At 46.9% G+C, this 22,755-nt stretch overlaps 1 protein-coding gene and 1 long non-coding RNA gene across 6 annotated transcripts in view; one reads left to right on the forward strand and one right to left on the reverse strand.

Moving 5' to 3' along the window:
• Positions 1 to 3,899: 3,899 nt before the first annotated feature.
• On the reverse strand, positions 3,900 to 9,411 carry LOC132248529 (uncharacterized). The gene is made up of 2 exons (XR_009459750.1): positions 7,536 to 9,411; positions 3,900 to 7,217 (listed from the first exon to the last, which is right to left on the reverse strand). It is a non-coding gene; the product is annotated as an uncharacterized LOC132248529 (long non-coding RNA).
• A 604-nt stretch (positions 9,412 to 10,015) lies between these two features.
• PCDH7 (protocadherin 7) overlaps positions 10,016 to 22,755 on the forward strand; it is a 415,654-nt gene continuing 402,914 nt past the window's right edge. For 2 of the 5 annotated variants that reach the window (XM_059721625.1, XM_059721624.1), the window contains exon 1: positions 10,016 to 14,834. In XM_059721625.1, the coding sequence (XP_059577608.1) occupies positions 11,652 to 14,834 (3,183 nt within the window). In that variant the 5' untranslated portion in view covers positions 10,016 to 11,651. The remainder of the gene's footprint in view (positions 14,835 to 22,755) is intronic. The other 3 variants (XM_059721622.1, XM_059721623.1, XM_019480387.2) reach the window with 2 other exon arrangements.

Below are 22,755 nucleotides of genomic sequence, written 5' to 3' on the forward strand. Positions count from 1 at the left end.
ATGGATTTGATTGTTCTATATAAATATGTCAGAATGAGAAAGACAAAGGAGAGAAAAGACTAATGTTGGACAATTCACAAATGAGTAAATGCTGGCCATAAATAAATTCAGGAAAGAATCTGAGAGCCTTCCAATAGGAGTAGTAGGACAACAAATCCAAACTAATTTTAAGAGTGAGTTTTAGATTTCTAAATTAACTTAAATGATGATGTTTCCTGCATCAGTGACACAGGTGGTCACCTCATTGAATAAATATAATCTCTATGGAAAAATAATAAAATCGATATTTACCCCTAAATAGGTCTATTAGTATTGATTTCATTTTTTTCTTCTGATTATGAACTGCATGAAATGCTTAACCATCAGTTTCACACCTTTAGCTTGAGGCCAAGCCCATTTTACTCAATGGAAGATTTAGAGATAAATTATGTTTCGTCTCTTAGATTCCTTTATTCTACCCCTGAAAAGCAGTTAATGTAAAAGATGGGTGGGTCTTCCTCCTGTTCTCTTCTTTTTGTTGCTGAATCTTAAGGGAAAGGTGTTGGTTTGTTACAAACATAGCTTCATTAATGGTTTTTCAGGGACTTGAGCAGGATGCAGTTAAATCACACATAGGTGTGTACGACCCCTTGGATGTCTAATAGGTGAAATAGAATATAGTTCTTAATGACTTCAGTGGTGTTTGGCTCTATAGCCTTAGATATTATCCCAATATTGTAGTCTTCCTGCTTTATTATATTTCTCTTTTCCCCATGATCTTGAAACACAAATGTTCTGTGTGTTCTTTAATGTTCCTAGACTGCAGTTATTTCCTGCCTACTCCTGGATGAAGTTTAGTTTATTGAAGAACACCTTTTTAATCATCTTGCAGTATGAATAGACAGAAAGGTATGTTAGGCTTCTATCAGATGAAAAATGATGAAGCTTATCAGTATCTCTTCCTCTGGATATATTGTAGGTCCTCAGAAACCCTCTGTACTGTACTTATTACTTTTAAAAAATGAGCTATAAATGCAATTATCAGAGGGTTGAATCCCAGAAAACTTTACAAATGAGTTAAAATAGACATAAAATGTGTGCATCGGTTCATGGAACAAAGTGAAAGAGTAAAGGAGGCAGCAGAGAAATACATCCATCACAGATAAAGTATTTAAAATCTGTCCAGTGTAAGGCACAGTTCTAAGTTCCCTAGGACTCCAAGCCTTTGCCTATTTAATCCTATGCTTCACTTGGAGTTGTAGGAGTAATGTGTTCCCTTACTAGACAGGAAGAGGAAGCCTTCTTTTCAGGAGCAAGCAGGAGGGTCCTCTTCTGCTCATAGAAAGGCAGGGGTGAGAGCAGGGGAGCATCAGTACTTACTTAGCAGACACAGAGCTTCTGTTTGCATGGGTACACACAACACAGGACCAGTTTCACTTTCTTCCCTGGACACACAAACAATGTCTTGGCAAGCATTGGCAGAACTAGCCCACAAGTCCTAGTTGTAGTTTATGTCCACCCACCCCCTGCCTCTGGATGAATGGGGAAGCTCACCACCCCAGAACTATTGTGTCTGGTTGTATGCAAACCTAGACAGAGGTCACTACAGTATATACACTCAGCTCACATTTTCAAACTTTCCTTCTCAATTACAGTAGCTAGAAGCTAACTTTTTTCAGAAAAAAAATTGAGTTCCTGACACGATCACGTGTCAGGCACAGATTAAGGTATGAGATGCTTTTCTGTACAGTAGAGCTAATTACTGTACAGTAACCATCTGCATCTACATGTGCAGATGCTTACCATTCAGTAATTGGCTGTAATCATGAGTAAATCTGTTACCTGCAAATGAAAGTAGCAAACCTATTTGAGATTGGTAACTGGGCAGTACAGCACGTGTAGACCTCTGACTGGAAGGAAGTGTGCTCCCGGTCAACTGGGCAGCAGGAGACAGCAGGGGATGGGAGATTGCTCCCTGTCCCTGGGAGTTGCCTGCTGTCAGAGTGTGGGGACAATGTCCCCCTGCCCTGGCATCAGGAAGCTCCCAGCCCCCACTCTGCAATCATGGGGTTGGTGCTGGGAGATCCCTATCTTCCACTCTGACCCCGTAGTCATGGGACCCAAGCTGAGAGATCCTTCTCTCCCAGTGCTGGCCCTGCCATCATGGAGCTGGTGCTGGGAGATAAGGATCTCCCAGCCCAGGCCCCATGATCACAGAGCTTGGGCTGGGAGATAAGGTTTACCCTTCCCTTAGTTCACAAGAAAGAAATCATGAATTTTGAGTGAAGTGTAACACTTTTGTTATAAATCATAGCAAAGAGAGACACTTGGCATTCTTTAATAATAAGTATAAATACATATGTAGGTCAGTGATTCTCAACTTGGGTGCCATGACACCAGAGGCGTAGCAAAGCAGCTCTGCACCTGGGGCAGCTGCGATGCATGGGCCATGCTGATTGCTATAGCAGCAGCCACAGGTGACTGGTAGTGGGGTACGGGGCGGGGAGGCACATACCCCACCTCAGATTGGGCCCCAACTCAGCACCGCTCAGGATGGGGCAGTTTTTTAGCTATGCAGGCTGGCAGCATGTTGGGGGTGGGTCACAGCACAGAAATATAAGAGTGGATATGGGGGTTTAGGTTGTAGCCATGTTGGTCTAAGGATATAGGCAGACAAGGTTCCTTGGGTGAATTTGATATCTTTTATTAGACCAACCCAAATGGTTGGAGAATAGTTATTAAGCAAGCTTTCGGGTTCAAAAACCCTTCGTCAGGCTAAGGAAGCTGCAGCAGTTGGTGTGTGCTCTTCCTGGATGGAATGAAAAGTAAACAAGCCAGGGGCTGGGGTGGGGAGTCAGTTGCCAGGCAGATTGTAATGTATCATTATTGATGGATATGGGGCTTTTGACCCATTCCTTGGCCCGCCCAAAAATTGTGCCCCCCCAAACTCAGGAGGCACCAGTCACCCCAGCCCAGCAGATGCTTTTGCACCCCTCACCCCTGACAAAAGCAGCTCCTGGGTCTGCTGCCCAAATCACCCGCCATTCAGTTGTGCTACTGTGTAACACTCTGGGGTGCCATAAGATCCTTCTAAGGGTGTTGCAGAGTGTCATGAAATATTAATGCTCTTAGGTGTGCATTAATTTAGGTAAGAATCACAAGATAAACCCAGAGATTTCAAATAGGAATCCCATAATGCCAAAAACATTCTAACCGGTTGTGATCTTTCTGAGTTCTTCAAAATATAAGAACTTATCTATTATATTTCCATAGTAAAAAAAAAAACCCAAAACAGTGAAAACTAAAAGGTGGCATTTTGCAAGGGGTACCTTAAATCTAATGAGGGGTGTGCATTGAGTTTAAAAAAGCTTGAGAACCACTGGTACAGACTTAAAAAATAGCACATTTAGGTATTAGGTCACTAATACTGAGGAAAAAAATACACAAGGCACTGGAGCTCCAGCAAATCCAGTATTTAAATCAAGTAACTGCAATATTATTAGAATTTTAAAACCAAAGGATCCTATGTTGAAATCTGCAGAACTGCCATTTTGTTTGGTTCTTTTCTTTTCTACTTGGGTGACTGAAATAGCAAATTTAGGCAAATGTGCCAAATCTTTTACAGCTATCCTTTACGTTAATAGTGAACTAAGGGTTATACAGGATGTTATAAGAGTATTAAAGAAAATATTTTATGATGTATTACCCTCATTTAACACAAAACAAGACTTTAACTCATGGAAAAAATACTTGTAGCACACTGAAAAGACAATTAAAATATGGAATGCACAGCTGCAAATGCAGAAAAAAAAAAAATTAACCCAGGATGTCCTGCATGGGGAACAGAGACAGTTAGTTATAGTTAGTGTGTATTGGACTTTGTAAAGAAATAGCTAATAGAAATATACAGGCATGGAAACAGTAGTTTAAAAGATCTTTATTGCAGTAATAGTAAAACAGTTATTATTCCACATGCCCCTCAGATTCCCTGGTGTAGGGTTTTTCTTTTGTGAACAGATTTCCTCTGAACTCCAGTTTGCTATGACTGTAAACTTCCCTTATTTTCCAATGGTTCACTGATTGCAAGGGAAACATCTCCCAAACATGTAGAAGGATCCAGGTTTCAAAATGATAAAATCTTTCAACAGGAGTAAATATTCTGACCACAATACATAATAACACCTTTCTAACTGTGTAGTCACCTGAATAGCTGTGGACATCACCTTTTCCACTTATAATGATACTTAAGTGCCTAAAACTCTTCCATTGATATGCAAACAGGCACTGCCATCTAGGCTGGACTGAGGCACTCAGCATCTCTTACTTCATGCATATGGCTTTTTAGGATTAACACACTAGGCAGCCTTGAACCTTATGACCCTGAAAGGCTCAATCCAGTAGTATTCTCAGAGTACTCATAACATAAACTGCCTGCACTAACTTCATCACATATCACAGGAGCCACAGACACATTCATTCAAAAATTTGGCAGGACATGGCTCACCTTTTCCCATTAAGACATGAGCACAAGAGAAGGTGATGACGATGCTATTCACCTTTATATATAGGATAGTGGTTAAAACAACTACCCGGAAATTAAGAGGTCTAAGTGGTTTTCTAGGCCCTCCTAAACCTAAGGGAGTTCAAACCCTCATTTTCCATGGGAGTACTGTGAGCACCACACTACAGGACACACTGGGCACATCTACATGAGATGCTATGTTGCCATAGCAACAAGCTTTGTCACTATAGATCATTGCACTGTAGCATTGGCGGGCATGAACTGTGATACCAACACTACTGCACAGTAGCTCATTGCTACTCAGCAGCTTTGTGGAAAAAAACCTGTGCAACATCGAGACTGTGCAGTAACGCCAGTAACAACTGTGCAGTTTAGTGCATATGTAGATGCACCCTCTGGGTGGTGGGCTTTGTTGACTGTGAAGCAAAGAACGTAAGATTCAAGAGGTCAGAGGCAAAACCAGTTGTGGAAAAGGGTATGCATGATGAATACACTCCTCTAAGAGGGGGCAGCCTTAAAGTTTTGGGGTTGTTTTTTTTACCAACCTTGATTATTTATTTTATCTAATGACTCCTTGATGCAAAATGCAGAAGCAGTCTCTAGAGTGAAGACCAGAACACAGGAATCCCCTCCTCAGAGATTTGTTCTCATCATTGGGTTATGCTTGTCCATCTTGCCCTTAAATCATGCTCTGGGTATAGAGAAATGTAACAATGGTATTCATATCAAATGATTTTGACATGCTGATAGTGTAGCAGAACTATTGAAACTTTAATCCTTCATCTTTCAAGGCTAAGATTACAGTGATTTAGCTAATTTATATCCCTAGAGGAGTAGGCAGATGTAACAGTTACACTGGAACAGCTGATACATTCCCCCAGCCTCAGTTCACCCTCCTCTTAGTAAAATAGTTAAAAATATATCTGTCCATAGTCTCTGCCTTGCTTACTTTCTAGTACTATGGATTCTTTGCTGAACAATGACACAGTTTGACATTCGAGTGGAAAGTGCTACACCCCAGAGTTGATGACTAAGGCATTTCCTGAACAAGCAAGTGAAACTATTGGGCTGCTGTACCATCCCTATCTTCTCCAGCTACATGGTAACAGAATAAAGTTAGGCACTTCTCTTAGCCTAAAGGGATGCCTTAGGAACCTAAGTCCAGAAGGAAGATATAGATTTTGAATACCAAACTCATACGGATGAGTCCAGGACAAGGGTTTCAAACACCCTCTTTGGAAGTCGCTCGTGGGTGCTTGCTTTTGCGACACTCATTCTTTGGCATCTGAGGACTTGTCTAAACAGGTGGATCTTGAGCTGGAGTCCTCTGACGCACTCCAGAGCCAAAGTTGACTTGTTACAGACTGGTCTCCAGTCCCTGCTCTCAAACCTGTCAGAAACCAGGGTTCAAGTTGCTGGGCTGTAGGTGGGACATGCTTATAATTCTCTCACCCCCTCCTCACCTCCCTCATCCCATTCACTATACAGGGAGCAGTTTTGGAAATCCACCCCCAAAATTAGGCTCCTAAAACTAGGCATAGTGAGGTTGAGCACCACCACACATAAGTAATTTTGTGGATATGGACATAAGCACTTTATTTCAGTCTAATTTGTTATTGTTATTTCAGTCTAATTTCAGTCTGTATGCCCTTTCCCTCAAGCTTATTTTGGACTTTGAATGGAAAGATAATTTAATTAAAAATTAAAAGCCACATTTAGTCCTGACTTACATCTCTGAAACTTCAATGAATTTAATTGGTTGTATGGAAGGGCTAAATCTAGCCCACTGTATAAATTCATATACTTTTAAAAAGAACTTTTACTAATGTCCTTGCAACTGGAAAGAAAAGCCACCTATAATCCTTGCAGTCCATTTACATTAAATTGCTTTGTCACCCAATGGGAAGATGTCACTGTCTCTGTGCAGAGTGCCTTTAAAAATAATACTGCTACATAGAAAATGTCTTCATTTAGGAAACAAAAAGATCTTAAAACTAAATCACAGTGATTTGTACAGAAGATAATGTAATCTGTCAAAAATTGGTAAACACAAATAGACTATGTACCTGCCCCACTTTCTCCTTTAAATGGCATTCTAAATTGCATGGCTTTCACCAGAAATTCTGGATCTCAGAAAGAGCAGTAAAATAATATCTGAATGAAAGAACCATTTTTATTACTTCTTTTAATTAGACAAGTTCAAATTTTGTTCCAGGGATGTAAAGTTTTAATCAAACATGTGTAGCTTAACTATGCCCCCCCCACCCATTTCCTGTAGCTGAATAGCTGGCTACTGTTGTTCTATCTAGCAGTATTAAATAAAAATCAGGTCTTTCCTATACATATAAAAAGCACCAGGGTGAAAAGTTTCCTTTAAACAGGGTAGCCAGTTTTATGTTTGGCTGGTGCTCAATTAACTAACCACGGATGCAAACAGTTATTACCTGCTTAAAAGGAAATCTGTGGTTTCCTTATTTAAACTCTTAAGTTTTAATGTCCATCAGAAAGGCTGTTATTGCAATGAATAATTTAATCTCTTCAGTCTGTTACATGGTGCTGTAAAGCAAATGGGATTTGCAGGCCGTGAAAGGCAGTGGACAGCATCTCCTCTTGCCATCAGCTCTTTGTCATTTCCCTGCCAGCACACGGAGGAAGCTTTTGGAGGGGGAAGAGTAGCGGTGGGGCTGCGAGGTGGGGAGATCAGGACCCGGTTACACTAAATCCGGGAGAAAAGAAAGATGAAAGGTCACCCCCGGTGCTGTTACGGTGTCATTGCAGCTGTTTGTCCCTTGGTGGAGTTCTTGAGTTAGTTTCGCCTTTCCGTCAAAACTGCTTTAACCGCCTCTATTTTTTCCCCTAGAATTGGCTATCATGTTTACTGTATTTAACCTTTTCCTTATACGATTATGAATATGCCACCTCCTTGAAGTGAAAGCCCACCTGAGATCCTGCCTTCGCGACCTCCTTCTCGCCTGCCTCCGAACCTTGATCACTGTTTCCCCCCATCCCACTCCCTCTCCCCCGCGGAACCTACCGGCTGTGTTGCAGTCTGAGACCCCGGCATTCCTACACTGCAGGGGGGGAGCAGCTTGTCTGGGGGAAAGAGCCGGTGGTTCAGTGGAGGAGGGCTCCGCCGAGACATCTAAATAAGCTAACAATTAATTACATTTGCATATTTAAGCGGTGCCTTTGCCTGTTCCAGCCGAAAAGATCCAATGACAAAAGATGCCAATCACCGAGGAGGGAATCCTAAGGATGCAGAGGAGAGGGGGGAAGCCGGGTGATGGCTTGAAAAGGATTCCCCGCCTATAACACGGGAGAGGGATGTCAGAGGCAGACGAGCCCCCCACGCCACATGCCGGCTCGGCAGGCAGCGATCAGCTGTTCTCTTGCAGGACACGAGCGAGCGTCTTCTTCCCTGCCTGGGAGTTGCGGGTGCCTGCATGTGCGGGCTGCTAGTGTGTGTGTGTGTGTGTGTGTGTGTGTGTGTAAGGGGGGATCCTTAAAGCTCAACAGGCTTAACCAACAGGGCAGATCGCCAGCTCCTGGAACAGCTGGCCTTGGTCCGGCTGACACTGGAGCTGCTGTGATCTGTGACCGGAGCTGCCAGGAGTGGGTCGCGGAGCCCGTCCTCCCGAGGGGGGTAGTACAGCGCGGGGGTGGGGGGAGCTCCCCCCTCAGAAAATGGCAGCAGGGATCGCGGGGGTGGGGGGCAAATGTAGGACAAGCAGCGTAGACCCGTCTCCTCCGGGGCCGAGGCACGTGGCCCAGAGGCACCGCTGCTCATCCAGGATGCAGCGCACGTCGGCCCCATTTCCCACGCCGGCAGCCGGGCCGCCCGGGGGAGGGAAGAAGGGAGGGGGCCGCTACCTCTGCTCGGCGAGAGGAGCCAATCCAGTGTGAAGGACGCGGGACTCCCGAGCGGAGAAGACCCGCACATGCAGCAGGGAGGAGGAAGAGGGAGGGGGCAGGCTATGTGCAAGGCAGATTGGGTGCGCGCGGGGGGGCGCCGGGCAGGACAAAGCCGGCGCTTCTCCGCTGGCTCTGGCCGAGCAGGGGGCACGGGGGGGAGATGCAGCCCCGGTGCGAGGAGCCTGTGATCCGCAAAGGTCGTGGCAGAGCAGGAGCCCATCAAAGTTTGACGGCGGGGGGTGGGGGGAGCCGCGCAGCCCTCCCCTCCCCGGGCACCACATGCGGTTTCCCGGCGCAGGGAGGCCGGGGGGGGGGCGAGGCACTGCGGTGCCGCGCGGGCCGGGCACTGCCGCCCGCCGCGCCTCATGGGCAGGAGTCTCCTCGCGCCGCTGCCGGACAGCGAGGGGCCGCAGCGGCACTCCTGCATTCAAGTTGCTCGGCAAAAAAAAACATAATGGGGATTTGGTATTAATCCCACTTAACCCGCTGCGAAGGCGCTGAGCTCCCCCCTCCTCCGGCCGGGACTGCGGCGGTGAGCACTGAGCCTGCGCCGAGCCGGGCTTTCTCGCTGATGCTGCAGATATAAAGCGGAGTGTCTCCGGCTGCGGGAGGGGGGCTTGGCGCGGCCGGGCTGGGAGGGAGGGCGAACCGCCCCGCCGTGGGGCACGAGCCTGCTGCCCACACACACGCGCGCACACACACGTCCCGGCGGTCCAGGGGGAGAGAGGTGGAAGCCCCCCCCTCCCCGGCACAGACACTTCGCCTCACACACGCGCCGCCCAGAAGGACCCGCTGCGATCGGTGCTTTGAGTCATGTCCACACCCCGCCGGGGGCAGCGCCATGGCTCGGGGCGCTCGTCCCCCCGGGCGGACAAACCCGCGCGCGCGGGGCGGCTGCCGCGGTGTCCCCGGCTCTCCCGGCCCCGGGCGGAGTGGCAAGGACGGGGGCAGGCAAATGCCACAGGCACAAAGTCAAAAGAAGGAGGGGGGGGGGGGCAGATGCACAAAGTTAAAGGAGAGCTCGAGCCTTAAAGTTTCTCCCCCACCTGCCCGGGGAGGGGAGGTGCCGGCCCGCGGCCGCGACCCCTGCAGCGGCTCAGAAATAAAAGCCGCGACTCTTTCTGCCATGTGTCTCCCTCCCCCCAAGTCCATTCTCTCAGCCTCCGAGGGTCCATTTTTTCCCCCTGCCGAGCACACACAAGGCTGCTGAAAACGTGCATTCAAATAGCTGGGATGAAAAGGGGGAGGGAGGAGGGGGAAGAAAAGAAATGCAGCCGCAGGGGCCGGGTCGGGGGATCTCTGAGCCCCCCGAGTTTCATCCTGCTCCAGCGGCTGCAGCTGTGACACGAGCCCCGAGCCCGCCGCAGAGGTGCGGGGCGGTGCGGAGGGGCTGCCTGCCCCTGCGGCGGTGCACAAGGCGCGGGAGGGGAAGAAACATGTGCTGTGAAAAAATCATTTCTGGGTAACTAGTCTGCAGGGGGGGGGGGAGAAGGGGGGTATTGCTAGAGACCAGAGGTTAGGGGAGAGTAAGAGCTGCCGCGCTCCGGCGGGCAGGAGGCTCGGGCTGGTGCCGCCGCTATCCCACTTGCTGCACTGGCAGCGGCGGAGGCTGAGGCTGGGCTTTGTGGAGTGCAGCGCTTGGCTCGTCCTCCTCCCTCCCTCCCTCCCGCCCTCTCCCCCTCTCTGTGTGTGTATGTAGCGCAGGCGGCTCTCACTGCTGCAGCGTCAGGGAAGAGCCGCCGAGAGAGGCTCTAGCAGCTCACACCACTTTGGGCAAACTTGCCGCTTTACTGCTTTTTTTTCCCCCTCTCCCCCTTCTGATTATTTGATTTTCGCGAGTGGGAAGCCTCGCCGTTGCCATTCAGCCCCGGCGAGCCCGAGCCGCCGTGCCGGGAGAGCGACTGCCCCGCACTGCTCGCGGACACACGCGAGGGGCTTCGCTGCACAACCGCCGGTTTCCCGCAGCCGAGGACCCCGCTGCCTGCTCGCCTTTCGTCTGCAAATAGGACTCTGCTTTTTTAAAATTTTATATTTTTTTTAATCGCATCATCGCTCCCCCCATTCCTCCCTCCCTCCCTGTCTTCCGCCTCTACGGATGTAATTGAGAATCTGTGTGAATTCACGTGGGGGATCCAGTTACAGCTTGTTCCGCTCCGGGGAGATTCAATCAGAATCGCCTTTTGGACACGCATCCTGGTTACTAACCTTTGCACTGCAAGGATCAAGTTCAGCTCCGGTCCTCGCATTGGGACGGTCAGGGAAGCGGCGGGAGACTGCAATCTCACTCGCGAGCCGCCCCGCGCCGCAGCCCCGCGCTGCCCGCAGCCCGGCGGCGCGGATGCAGGTAAGGCGCCCGCCCGCCGACTGCGGCTGCACGAGCCCCAAACTTGGGACCGGCGGGTGCCCGGCGGATGTGCCTCGCTCCAGCCCCGCACCGCTCCGGCTCCTGCGGGTTTTGTAGCGCTGCTTTGTGACTAATGACCTTGCGCAGAGTTGTTCACAAAAAAAAAGAAAAAAAAAATCCTCTCTGAACATTTGAGGAAGATGGATCTGGGTGCTTGTCTGCCGAGCAAAGGGACTGCTCTGTAATACCACGGCTCCTCTGCCGCCAAGTGCATCACTGGGATTTTGCATTGTATTTTCTATTCTTTCATTTTCTTTTTTCTTTTTTTTCCTTCCCTCCCCCTCTCCATTGCTAAGAGGATTTGTGGAGTTTTCCGGGCACGAGCCCTTTGAATGAAGCGATTCACATTTTTCCAGCCACCCCCCCCTGCGTATGCGGAGGGAGGGAGGGAGGCAGAGAAAAGCTTAATGCCTCGGTCATAAAGGGCTGGGAGAGAAAAGAGTGCGATCTACTTAACTCGAGCGGCGAGGAAGACGACCTGGGGGGCTTCGGTTCGCACTCTGCAGCTCCGGCTTTTATTGCAAACCTTGCAAAGTGATTACAGTAAAATCGGAGAGGAGGAGGAAAAGGAGGAGGAGGAGGAGGAGGAGGAAAATCCTGTCCTATCTGCCGAGATGAATCTTTAAACAGCAGCGCACGCTGTCCCGTGAACTGCGAGTGCCTCGCAACTGGGAGAGGAGCCGCCGCCAGGGCTCCGGCCACCGCTTGCACCGGCTCCGGGACCACAAGTTTGCAGCCGCGGGAGGCTTTTCTCGCCGCTCGCCCGCGTACCCGGTGGCCGCCCGGGGGAGTGTGCGGGGGGGGCGGGCGAGAGGGGGCTGGGGTGCAGAGAAGATGAGGAAGATGCGGACTCTCCTGGGTTGCATGCGCTGCTGCTGCTGCTGCTGCTGCTTCCTGCTGCTCCTGCCTCCTCCGCTCTGGCTTAGCCTGGCCGCGGCCAAGCAGCTGCTGAGGTACCGGCTGGCCGAGGAGGGACCCGCCGACATCCGCATCGGCAACGTGGCCTCCGACCTGGGCATCGTGACGGGCTCGGGCGAGGTGACGTTCAGCCTGGAGTCCGGCTCCGACTACCTGAAGATCGACAACATGACCGGGGAGCTGAGCACCACGGAGCGGCGCATCGACCGCGAGAAGCTGCCGCAGTGCCAGATGATCTTTGACGAGAACGAGTGCTTCCTGGACTTTGAGGTCTCGGTGATCGGCCCCTCACAGAGCTGGGTGGACCTCTTCGAGGGCCGGGTCATCATCCTGGACATCAACGACAACACGCCCACCTTCCCGTCGCCCGTGCTCACCCTCACGGTGGAGGAGAACCGGCCCGTGGGGACGCTCTACCTGCTGCCCACCGCCACCGACCGCGACTTCGGCCGCAACGGCATCGAGCGCTACGAGCTGCTGCAGGAGCCCGGCGGCGACGGGGGCAGGCGCGGCGGCGGCGGTGGGGCGGGCTCGGCCGCGGCGCCCGCCGACGGCGCCCTCTACCCCGGCGGCAGCAAGCGGCGGCAGGAGGCGGACGGCGCCGGGCGCAGCACCGTCTTCGAGCTGCAGGTGGCCGACACGGTGGACGGCGAGAAGCAGCCGCAGCTGATCGTCAAGGGTGCGCTGGACCGTGAGCAGCGGGACTCCTATGAGCTGAGCCTGCGGGTGCGGGACGGCGGCGAGCCGGCGCGCTCGTCCCAGGCCATCCTGCGGGTGCTCATCACCGACGTGAACGACAACAGCCCGCGCTTTGAGAAGAGCGTGTACGAGGCGGACCTGGCGGAGAACAGCAGCCCCGGGACGCCCATCCTGCAGCTGCGGGCCACCGACCTGGACGTGGGGGTGAACGGGCAGATCGAGTACGTCTTCGGGGCGGCCACCGAGTCGGTGCGGCGCCTGCTGCGGCTGGATGAGACCTCGGGCTGGCTCAGCGTCCTGCACCGCATTGACCGCGAGGAGGTCAACCAGCTCCGCTTCACCGTCATGGCCCGCGACCGGGGCCAGCCGCCCAAGACCGACAAGGCCACGGTGGTGCTGAACATCCGGGATGAGAACGACAATGTGCCCACCATTGACATCCGCAAGATTGGGCGCATCCCGCTGCGGGACGGCGTGGCCAGCGTGGCCGAGGATGTGCTGGTGGACACGCCGGTGGCACTGGTGCAGGTGTCTGACCGCGACCAGGGCGAGAACGGTGTGGTGACCTGCACTGTGGTGGGGGACGTGCCCTTCCAGCTCAAGCCGGCCAGCGAGAGTGAGGGTGAGCCGCAGAACAAGCGCAAGTACTTCCTTCACACCTCTGCACCGCTCGACTATGAGGCTGTCCGCGACTACCATGTGGTGATCGTGGCTGTGGACTCAGGCAGCCCCAGCCTGTCAAGCAACAACTCGCTGCTCGTGCGTGTTGGCGACACCAACGACAACCCACCTGTGTTCGGCCAGGCTGTGCTAGAGGTGTCCTTCCCCGAGAACAATGTGCCAGGTGAGCGAGTGGCCACGGTGGTGGCCACAGATGCGGACAGCGGCAAGAACGCTGAGATCGCCTACTCTCTGGAGCCGTCGCCATTGTCAGCTGAGACACTTGGCGGCCTCTTCAGCATCGACCCCGACTCTGGGGATGTGCTGGTGCAGGCCGTGCTGGATCGTGAGCAGCGTGACACCTATGAGTTCCAGGTGATGGCCCGCGACAAGGGTGTGCCGGTGCTGCAGGGCTCCACCACTGTGGTGGTACGTGTGGCAGACCGCAATGACAATGAGCCGCGCTTCATGCAAGATGTCTTCACCTTCTATGTGAAGGAGAACCTGCAACCCAACAGCCCTGTGGGCATGGTGACTGTCATGGATGCTGACAAGGGCCGCAACGCTGAGCTCAGCCTGTCCATCCAGGCTGGTGAGCAGGATGGTGCAGCTGGCATCTTCTCCATTGAGAATGACACGGGCACCATCTACTCTACCATGTCCTTCGACAGGGAGCAGCAAACCAGCTACACCTTCAGGGTGAAGGCGGTGGATGGCGGAGAACCACCCCACTCAGCCACTGCCACTGTGTCCCTCTTCGTCATGGATGAGAATGACAATGCACCCACCGTCACCTTCCCCAGCAACAGTTCCTACACTGTGCTGCCACCCTCCAGCAACCTGCGCACTGTGGTGGCCACCGTGGTGGCCACTGACACTGATGCTGGCCTCAACGCTGACCTCAACTACAGCATTGTAGGTGGCAACCCCTTCAGGCTCTTTGAGATCGACCCAGCCAGTGGTGTTGTGTCACTTGTGGGCAAGCTGGAGCCCAAGCACTATGGCCTCCACCGTCTCGTGGTTCAGGTGAATGACAGCGGTCAGCCACCCCAGGCCACCACCGCCTTGCTTCATGTCTTTGTTAACGAGAGCCTCTCCAATGCCACCGTGGTGGAGAGCCAGGTGGCCCGCAGCCTGCACACGCCCCTGGCCCAGGACATTGCTGGTGACCCTAGCTATGAGCTGAGCAAGCAGCGCCTCAGCATAGTCATCGGTGTTGTGGCTGGCATCATGACTGTCATCCTGCTCATCCTGGTGGTGGTCATGGCCCGCTACTGCCGCTCCAAGGGCAAGCATGGCTACGAGGCTGGCAAGAAGGACCACGAGGACTTCTTCACCCCACAGCAGCATGACAAGGCCAAGAAGCCCAAGAAGGACAAGAAGGGAAAGAAGGGCAAGCAGCCTCTCTACAGCAGCATCGTCACCGTTGAGGCCTCCAAGCCCAATGGGCAGCGCTACGACAGTGTCAACGAGAAGCTCTCCGACAGCCCCAGCATGGGCCGCTACCGCTCGGTCAATGGTGGGCCAGGCAGCCCTGACCTGGCCCGGCATTACAAATCCAGCTCTCCACTGCCTACTGTCCAGCTGCACCCGCAGTCCCCCACCGCCGGGAAAAAGCACCAGGCTGTGCAGGAACTGCCCCCGGCCAACACTTTTGTGGGGGCAGGAGACAACATCTCCATCGGATCGGACCACTGCTCCGAGTACAGCTGTCAAGCCAGTGGCAAGTACAGCAAGCAGGTAAGAGAGCTGGGGGCATCCCCTGACTACCTCACCTCTCTATGCACTCTTCCCCTGCACGCATGCACATGCACACACAGAACCATCCCACCAGGGCAGCAAGGAGGCTGAGACACCCCCTCTATCACCCTCACAGACCCAGAACCAAGCACAAGAAGGGAGCTCGGGACACCCCTGCCACTGTCTTGGCCTGTGCAGCCAGCACTCACTGCCTGCAACCAGCCAGAGTGAGCTTAGCAAACAGATCAGGAAAGCAAGGTCCTTATCTTCTCTCACCCCACAAACAGCCAGCCAGCTCACCGACAGTGAAGGAAATAAGCAGGTAAAGGACTCAGGTACTCAGGTAAAGCACAGCCACACTATTGCTCAAAGGCAGCCCACAGCAAAGTAGGTTAGAGTGCCGAGAGAGGCCTTCTCTGACCCCATTACTCCCATCCCCTCCAGCTAGGAGCCAGGACATGTACCAAGCAGGGAAAGAAAACCAGAGATCCCCTTATCAGCCCCCAGCACACATTCCACACATATCTGAGCAGCACCCTGCCAGCCAGCCAGCCAGGAGCACTACAGGCAGACAAGTCAGCTGGAGCCAGTCGGCTCTCTGTTACACCCTTCTCGTGCACTCCCTCCATCAAGTCAAAGCTAGCCAGCCAGAATCAAATCCAGCAGTCTCTACAACAACCATCACTACATGCACACACAGCCAAGCTGCCAGGGTCCCTCTGAAAGAAACAGTGGGCAGAAGGAGTCAGCAAGGATTCACTGCTGCCAGGGAACTGCTGACAGGGACAGGGAACTGTTTCCACTTACTGAGCCAGCAGCATCCCACTGAGGGAGGGATGCACCCAGGCATCTGGACCTAATCAGGAAGGAAGCTGCACTCTGACATTATTCTCACTTGCTAAAGCTGTGTGTGTGTGTGTGTGTGTGTGTGTGTGTGTGTGTGTGTGAATTTGAAGCCATTGTGTTAAATTGTCAGTGGTTTTAATTGCCAGACTAGTCATTAAGGTGTCTGTAATGTACTTGCTTGTTTGTGATCTAATTTACACCATTGTGACTTCATTGATATTAGGAGAATTATTTTTGATACCTGTAAGTCTGGGTGAATTCAGAATTAGCCTCTACTGTGACATGTGACATGTTTTTCACTGTTTTGAAGGATATTAAAGGAAATCCATTACCTGGGAGAAGGACCCAGTTCTGCCCCCTTTATTCGTGCTAAGTAGTACTTGACTTTATCTGGAGTCCTACTGATTTTAGTGGAACCTCCTACAGAGTGAGAGATTTCTCAATGGAAGGTGTTCAAAGGAATGATTCTGTCCTCAGCTACACTGATTCAGATCTGTCACTGTAGTGAGTGGAGTTCTGTTAGTGTAAGAACTGGTGTGAGGGACACAGCAATGCAATCCCTGAAATAAAATTGGGTAAAATGGTGGAGAATCACTTCATGTTCAGTATATGTTTAGTTTCAAACTTAGATAATGCTACTTGCCTTATCTGGTCAGGGATTGCACGCTAAGAGTTGGTCCTGTTACTGGGGGAGCCGCATAGAAAATCATTCTGAAAGTTTTCTCAACTACAATGCACATTATGAGGGATGCTACAGATACATGAATGCTGATTCATGCAAATATGTTGCCAAGCCTGAGACATGGAAATCCTGTCTAGTTTGACAAAAAATGCCTGCTTCTCTACTTATTAATATGCAAATATGGTGAAATATTCCATTTTTTTAATTCTTTGAAACATCTGTTAGTCTGCTAAAATTGACTTTTATAATATATAGCCGATACTTGCATTCTGCTTGTGAATACTAAAAATATTGTAAGCAGAAGTCAACTGCATGAGCCATTCATTCTTTTAGCTGAGCCACAAAAATGTGTGATTGATGTAATATTTGCCAGTATTATTTGTGTGTGTTGTTTTGTGAATCATACAGATGTTTTTTGGAACATTTGACACAGGGGTTTCCCAGTGAAATGTTTCACTAGCTCCCTCTTGGAGAGAACATTATAATGTTAGTTTCACAACTACTGTCTGTATAAAATATAAAATACTATAAAGGTTTTGAGGCTTCCATTTACTGTGGTTTATTGAAGACACAGCAGATGACCCTTTTTTTAGTGATCCCTATGCCAGCATAGAAAGAACCTAAGCTAATTGGCTACTAAATCTCTCTTGTTGGATAAATTCATCTAAAAATATAAATTAAAAACTGACAAGAATATCATTTATTGTGGGGGAAAAATGAGTTGCCTATTAAAAGTAGAAATTGGTAGAAGATTAGACCATACAAATGACTACTTGTTCTAATGAGTGCCTCCTTTGAGGTTATTGTACAAAAATATATTATCTTACTTATTATTTACATTATATTACCAGGAATTTTTTTGACATACAATATCTTACAATGTATCCTTGGAGAAGAAAATTACTTATTATAATTTTTCATGCAACAATCATACTAAAAGAAATACATCTTGAATTACACCATTATTTATCTCATTTGATACAAAGACAGTTTCTCAGTTAATGTCTGTCAGCTTTGCAAGTTTACAGTAGTTTGATTTGTTATGAAGTTTATTATGCTTGAGTAGTATATAGCGGACTTTTAAATGTCTTATCATAAGTGTTATTTTAAAATACACTGAAAAGTTGATGTTACTTAATATATCAGTTTAATATCTTTGTTAACATGGCAATTAAACTTTCTTCCTCCAAAATAAATCATAATGTCAAAACCTAACAAATGCAAAGGCCCCTTAAAGCATTCATATAAATTAGGGAGTGTGGTCATTCTTACTGTTTTCACAGAAACAGCAGGAATAATGTTAAATTATAGCTTTTGGCAGACTGCTTCTATTGCATACATCCTCTGAGTACCAGCTAAGTTAGTACTGTGTCACATTTATATACTTTTTGTATATGTTTCCACATAGCAGAGAACACACCAGGACACGGTTTATAAAAAAGAATAGGTCAATTTTCCATGTTTCAAACATCACCATTTTGGCATTGATTGATTTCCCATTTTATCCTTACTCTTGAAATCTTAAATCAGGAAATATTTTTGTTCAGCATCTGATTTAGAAGGGAAGACAAAATATTTATAAATAAACTATTATCAAATGACATTGATTGTATCATAACTGTACATCCAGATCATACAAGTGGCATATTAGGATGTACATTTCAGGAAGTGCTTAGCTAAAAGTTGTCTGTCTTCCTTTTATCACTAATAATTATTTTTGTTCTGTTGAGACATAATATGGTGTATAAAGTTTTAAAGACAAATAAATAGGCAATTAAGGAACTTTTTGTCCTGAGGAACTGTAGATGAGGGTGATATCTATTAGCCATTAATGTAATTAGAATTGGTAATGGATACATCATCAGATCCACAGTATTGTTGTCAGGATATAAGGTATCTATTTACAAAACTGTTTGTTGTGCCTAGGAGAGTACGTGGGCAAGGTCTTTCATTTTGATTTGTGGCAATACATTTTTCTTTAACAGATTTCATATTTGGGGGGTGTGTGCATGTGCACGCATGTGTGTGTGTAAGTTTAATACCATATACATAATTCCTGAGTGCAATTTTTTTGGCATAATACAACGTGAACCATATAAACAGCAAAATATCTTGGTATACATATTAAAAATAGAAATGCACATTTTGTCATTTGACTTATGTTTAAATTAAATCACTAAGAACTTTCACATTTAACCTTTACTTTACAGCAAGGTTCTCTATAATTTTTTCCTGAATTACTTTGCAGGAGCTCATTTTAAAGGCTATTCTTGTCTTATTAACATGATATTATGTTTGAAACAGTATGTTCTTTTAGGCTTCCCCTTTGAAGTCCATTCTAATTTACCAAAGCACTTAAACCTGTGATTAACTTTTCTTAAGTTTCCTAGAACTTAACCACTTGCTTGTAGTGAAGAACATGAAAAAAGTGCTTTGTAGAACAGGGATGGACTTAAGTAAGTGCTTTTCTGGATCATGGCCTTATTACCAGAAATTTTAAGTTGCTGAAGGCTGCTATGAGGTGCCAAAGGCCATTAATATCAGCACAGACAGTAGCAGTTAAGGAAGCTCAGTGCATCACAAGAGCTTCTTATGCTTCCTTAACCATAATCATAAAACATAACTAATAACTTTTACTTATCAGTATTGGTTTATAAATTTATAAAGTTATATTCCATTTTTCTTTACAGTTGAGTGTGATAGAAGCTTATGTATGAGCAGAATTTTCAGTGAAACTTTTAGGAACAAATGAAAAATGTTTAGATTAGCATTCTTTGGAGAACAGGCCCTTTAGGAAGTGAGGAGTTTGGTAGATTTTGATTTTGTTTTGCTTTGGGGTTTGCTTTGGGTTTTTTTGGTCCATTATTGTCCATTGTCTCTCTTTTAACTGCCAGAAAATGAACAGTGATAGATAGGATATTTAAAATGTTCTAGATGTGTTTGCCAAAGATATTATCAGCGTGATTTGAAGGAGCTATGCAGAAATTTGTGAATGGCATTATGTCTTTGCTTGAGGTACATTGTGCCTATCAGTTCTGTAATCCTTTAGAATTATCCTTATGCTTTTGCTAGTTAGAAAATGTGATGTTTAGTAAAGAAAGCTGTTATCACACACAGATGTAGTGACAAATCTACCCAGTTCATAGCACTTAACTTTGAAGAAATTAATTTTAAAAAAATCATTTAGTGGGTTATTCAGTTAATTTATTTTTGTAGCTATTATATATTAAACAGTCCTGACTGTAAAAGCACTCTGAATGGTGCGTTAGCACACATGTGAGTTGTAGCAGTAAAATAAAAGGGTCCGTTTTCCTGTAGCTATCCACATGTAACTTCCACAGGTGTTAATGGAAGCCCATACATTATGGGGACAATTAGTCTTAAATGAACAGTATAACCAACACAAAAATCATCATCTTTCTGGTGATAATAATGTATAAATAACTATTTAAAAAATAATTCATAGGAAACTCCAAGGGTAACGTTGGTCATGACTTTTGTCTAGACTAATTTTATAGGGTGTTGACAAATGTTCACAGCACCTGGCCTATGACCATGCGGCTTGCTTTAAGCCTTGTAATTGTAGACCAGGAGAACCATGTACAGGCCCTCATCAGTGCTGGAAGCTGTGTGAGAAACATGGTATAAGTAATTCAGGGTGGGGTTTGGGACAGGCAGGAGAATGGTGGGCCAGTGGGTCTGCAGGAGATTTTAGCAGGTGCAGGAGGGTTTGGCAGGATCAGGGAGGCTGGTGAGTTTCTGGGAGAAGAGGGAGGCTGTTGGGTCCATGTCAGGTGGGGTGCATCCAGAGATGGGAGGGCTGGGAGACTAATAGCTTGGTCAGGCTGGCAGGGGTAGGACGTGTGCAGCCCTGGGGTTGCGGCAAGAAGCTGGGTTTTCCCAGACCTGGGGCTGTACTCCAAATGCATGCCAATGTTCACTGGATCATGTTAACTCGTTCTTTATCTAAGTTAGGTGATCTACTCAGTTGACCTAATTTAGATCGGGCCCTCCTTTTATGGCCTGATGAAACCCATTGAACAAATGGGTATTTAGATTGACCTAACCCCTAGTTAGGTTAATCAAAATGTAATGCTCAGATGTACCTATAGGATCTAGTCAGACAAAAATAAAATCTTACTTTAGCGCTAGTTCAATATAAAAAGAGATATGAAACATTATGGTTGAGTTATACACATCTCATTTGGATATCTCATTAAAAATAATATTGATACAGTTTGTCAAACTATGTCCAAAAGTACACTTTAAGATTACATTTTTTAAATTGTATGATGTTAAGTATTCCACAGTTAGTTTTAAAAATGGCCCATATCTGACGTTTAGCAAGAAACGTTTCTTGAAAAGAGGGACTAATTAAACATATGAAAGATATATTCTTGAGGCTGTCATTATCTTTTCTTAACAAAAGTGTTCCACTGTTAAATGATGTCTTTGGGCACTGACAGACACGAAAAAACCCCCCAACACCTTGCTGGAAGAGGAAGCATGTTAGTTTGACCCGGCTCCCTAGCGTCTGTAGAGATTGGGTGCTTCAGCGGGGCTTTCTGGCACTTTTATCTAATAGCTGATTCACTCAGCTATTAGATAAAAGTGCCAAAAAGACATCAGATGAGCCAGGTCAAATTAACACCATGCCTCTTCTGGGCATGCACTGCACTTGGTGTGGGGGTGTACTGAGCTAAAAGTAAAGCACTATTTTTTTTTCATGTCTGTAAGGTTCCCCTTCAGTGAAACTGTCTTGTACTATGTGCAAATGGCTATCTTGCCACTGCATCATCTCTCAGTCCCATGAGATGTACAGTCCCTAAAGAGATGGGATCTGAGTAGAGTAGGAGTGCAATGCCTTGAGTCTGTAAGGAATTCCTATTATCATGTGCAAGAGAGGGAGAGAAAATGTCTAAGGAACAGTAGGCTGTGATTTGCCAGCTCTGACAGCTTTCTGACTTTGTATGTAAGGATATTAGTCCAGAATATTAACATACCAGTTTGATCTTTGCTGTTCAGTTTTTGCATTACATAAATCACATATACAAACAGCCCCAAAACTTTTTTTTCTTTTTCTTCCTGAGCATCTTGAAATGTTACATACAACTAAAATATTTCAGTCAATGAAATAAACATTTGTTAAATACTAAAAATGCAAAATGATTGGTATGGAGAACCTTCATTCTTTTACAACTATCATGCTATCTAATTGCCTACCTATCTATCATGCTACTTTTCTGCGCACTCCGGTATCTTGTATCTGGCATTGGCATACTCACTGGTTTCTCTGTTTCTGTTACATATTAATTGCTGTCCTGAAGTCACAGGCAGATTTTCCCTGTAAATATCTCTGTGGAAAGTTTTAGAATGTTTGTACAGTTAAAGTTTTATTGCATTGCTCTCAAATATAAAACCTGGCTGTGCTAAGGTTTTGCAGTAAAACATAATAGCTCATCATCAAACTTCAGAGTTCAGATCTTTCTGGTGTTGTGCTTGTTAGCTAATTAACTAGATCCTTTACAAGCACTCTAAATTGTTTATTACAATTGTTTAACATTTTATTTTTATATAGTACCTTAAACATGACATTTTATTTTCTCTTCTTTGTGTGCACATTTACAGTACATTTTTGTTAAGTACATTTGAGAAAAATTCCTAACAAATATTTAGGAACTATTAAAGCTGTAAAATGTATTATTTTTTTTCATTCTCCAGCTGAGTAAAATAAGTTATGTATAATTTATGCTGCAAGCTTCTCCATAATATTCTTTACTGTTTCACATATTAGCAAAGGAATGTATATTATTTTATTCAATCTAGGTCTGGCAGCTGCTGTTCAGTATCTTTTGGATTGCTTTCTCTCAAGATGAGAGGAAAAAAATCTGTTGTCCCTAATTTTTCCCATCTTGGGCCATTGCTTTAAATGTTACATTCTATGAAGAGTTGAAATAATGTAATTAAGTTTAGTCTTAATTATCACTTGTATTAATGAGTGAATCTCTAAAAAGGGTGAAAATGTATTTAATTATTACATTAAATTGCATTACCGATATGTCTTTGTTGAACTGAAAGATTTTAAGAACAAAACTTCAAGTTTAACATAACCATTGAGAGGCAGCTTCACGTTTATTGACTACACAGTTTACTTAAAATTGACTTGCAAAAGTGAATGACATAGTCCACGTAACTTTGCTCTTATATGCTGAATATCTAAATAAGAAGAGAATTTAGTGTTACGCTCTATGTATTACCTTTATTTTTCTTCACTCCGATTAATTCCATAATATCCATTTTCATCTAGTTTTGCTAGCTCTTACCTGATGCGATGCCTGGTATGTCAGATACATATTATGCTAGTATGTTATATACCCCCACAGAACAGGGCCA

Source organism: Alligator mississippiensis, chromosome 2, assembly GCF_030867095.1.
Source record: "Alligator mississippiensis isolate rAllMis1 chromosome 2, rAllMis1, whole genome shotgun sequence".
Classification (NCBI taxonomy): Eukaryota; Metazoa; Chordata; order Crocodylia; family Alligatoridae; genus Alligator; species Alligator mississippiensis.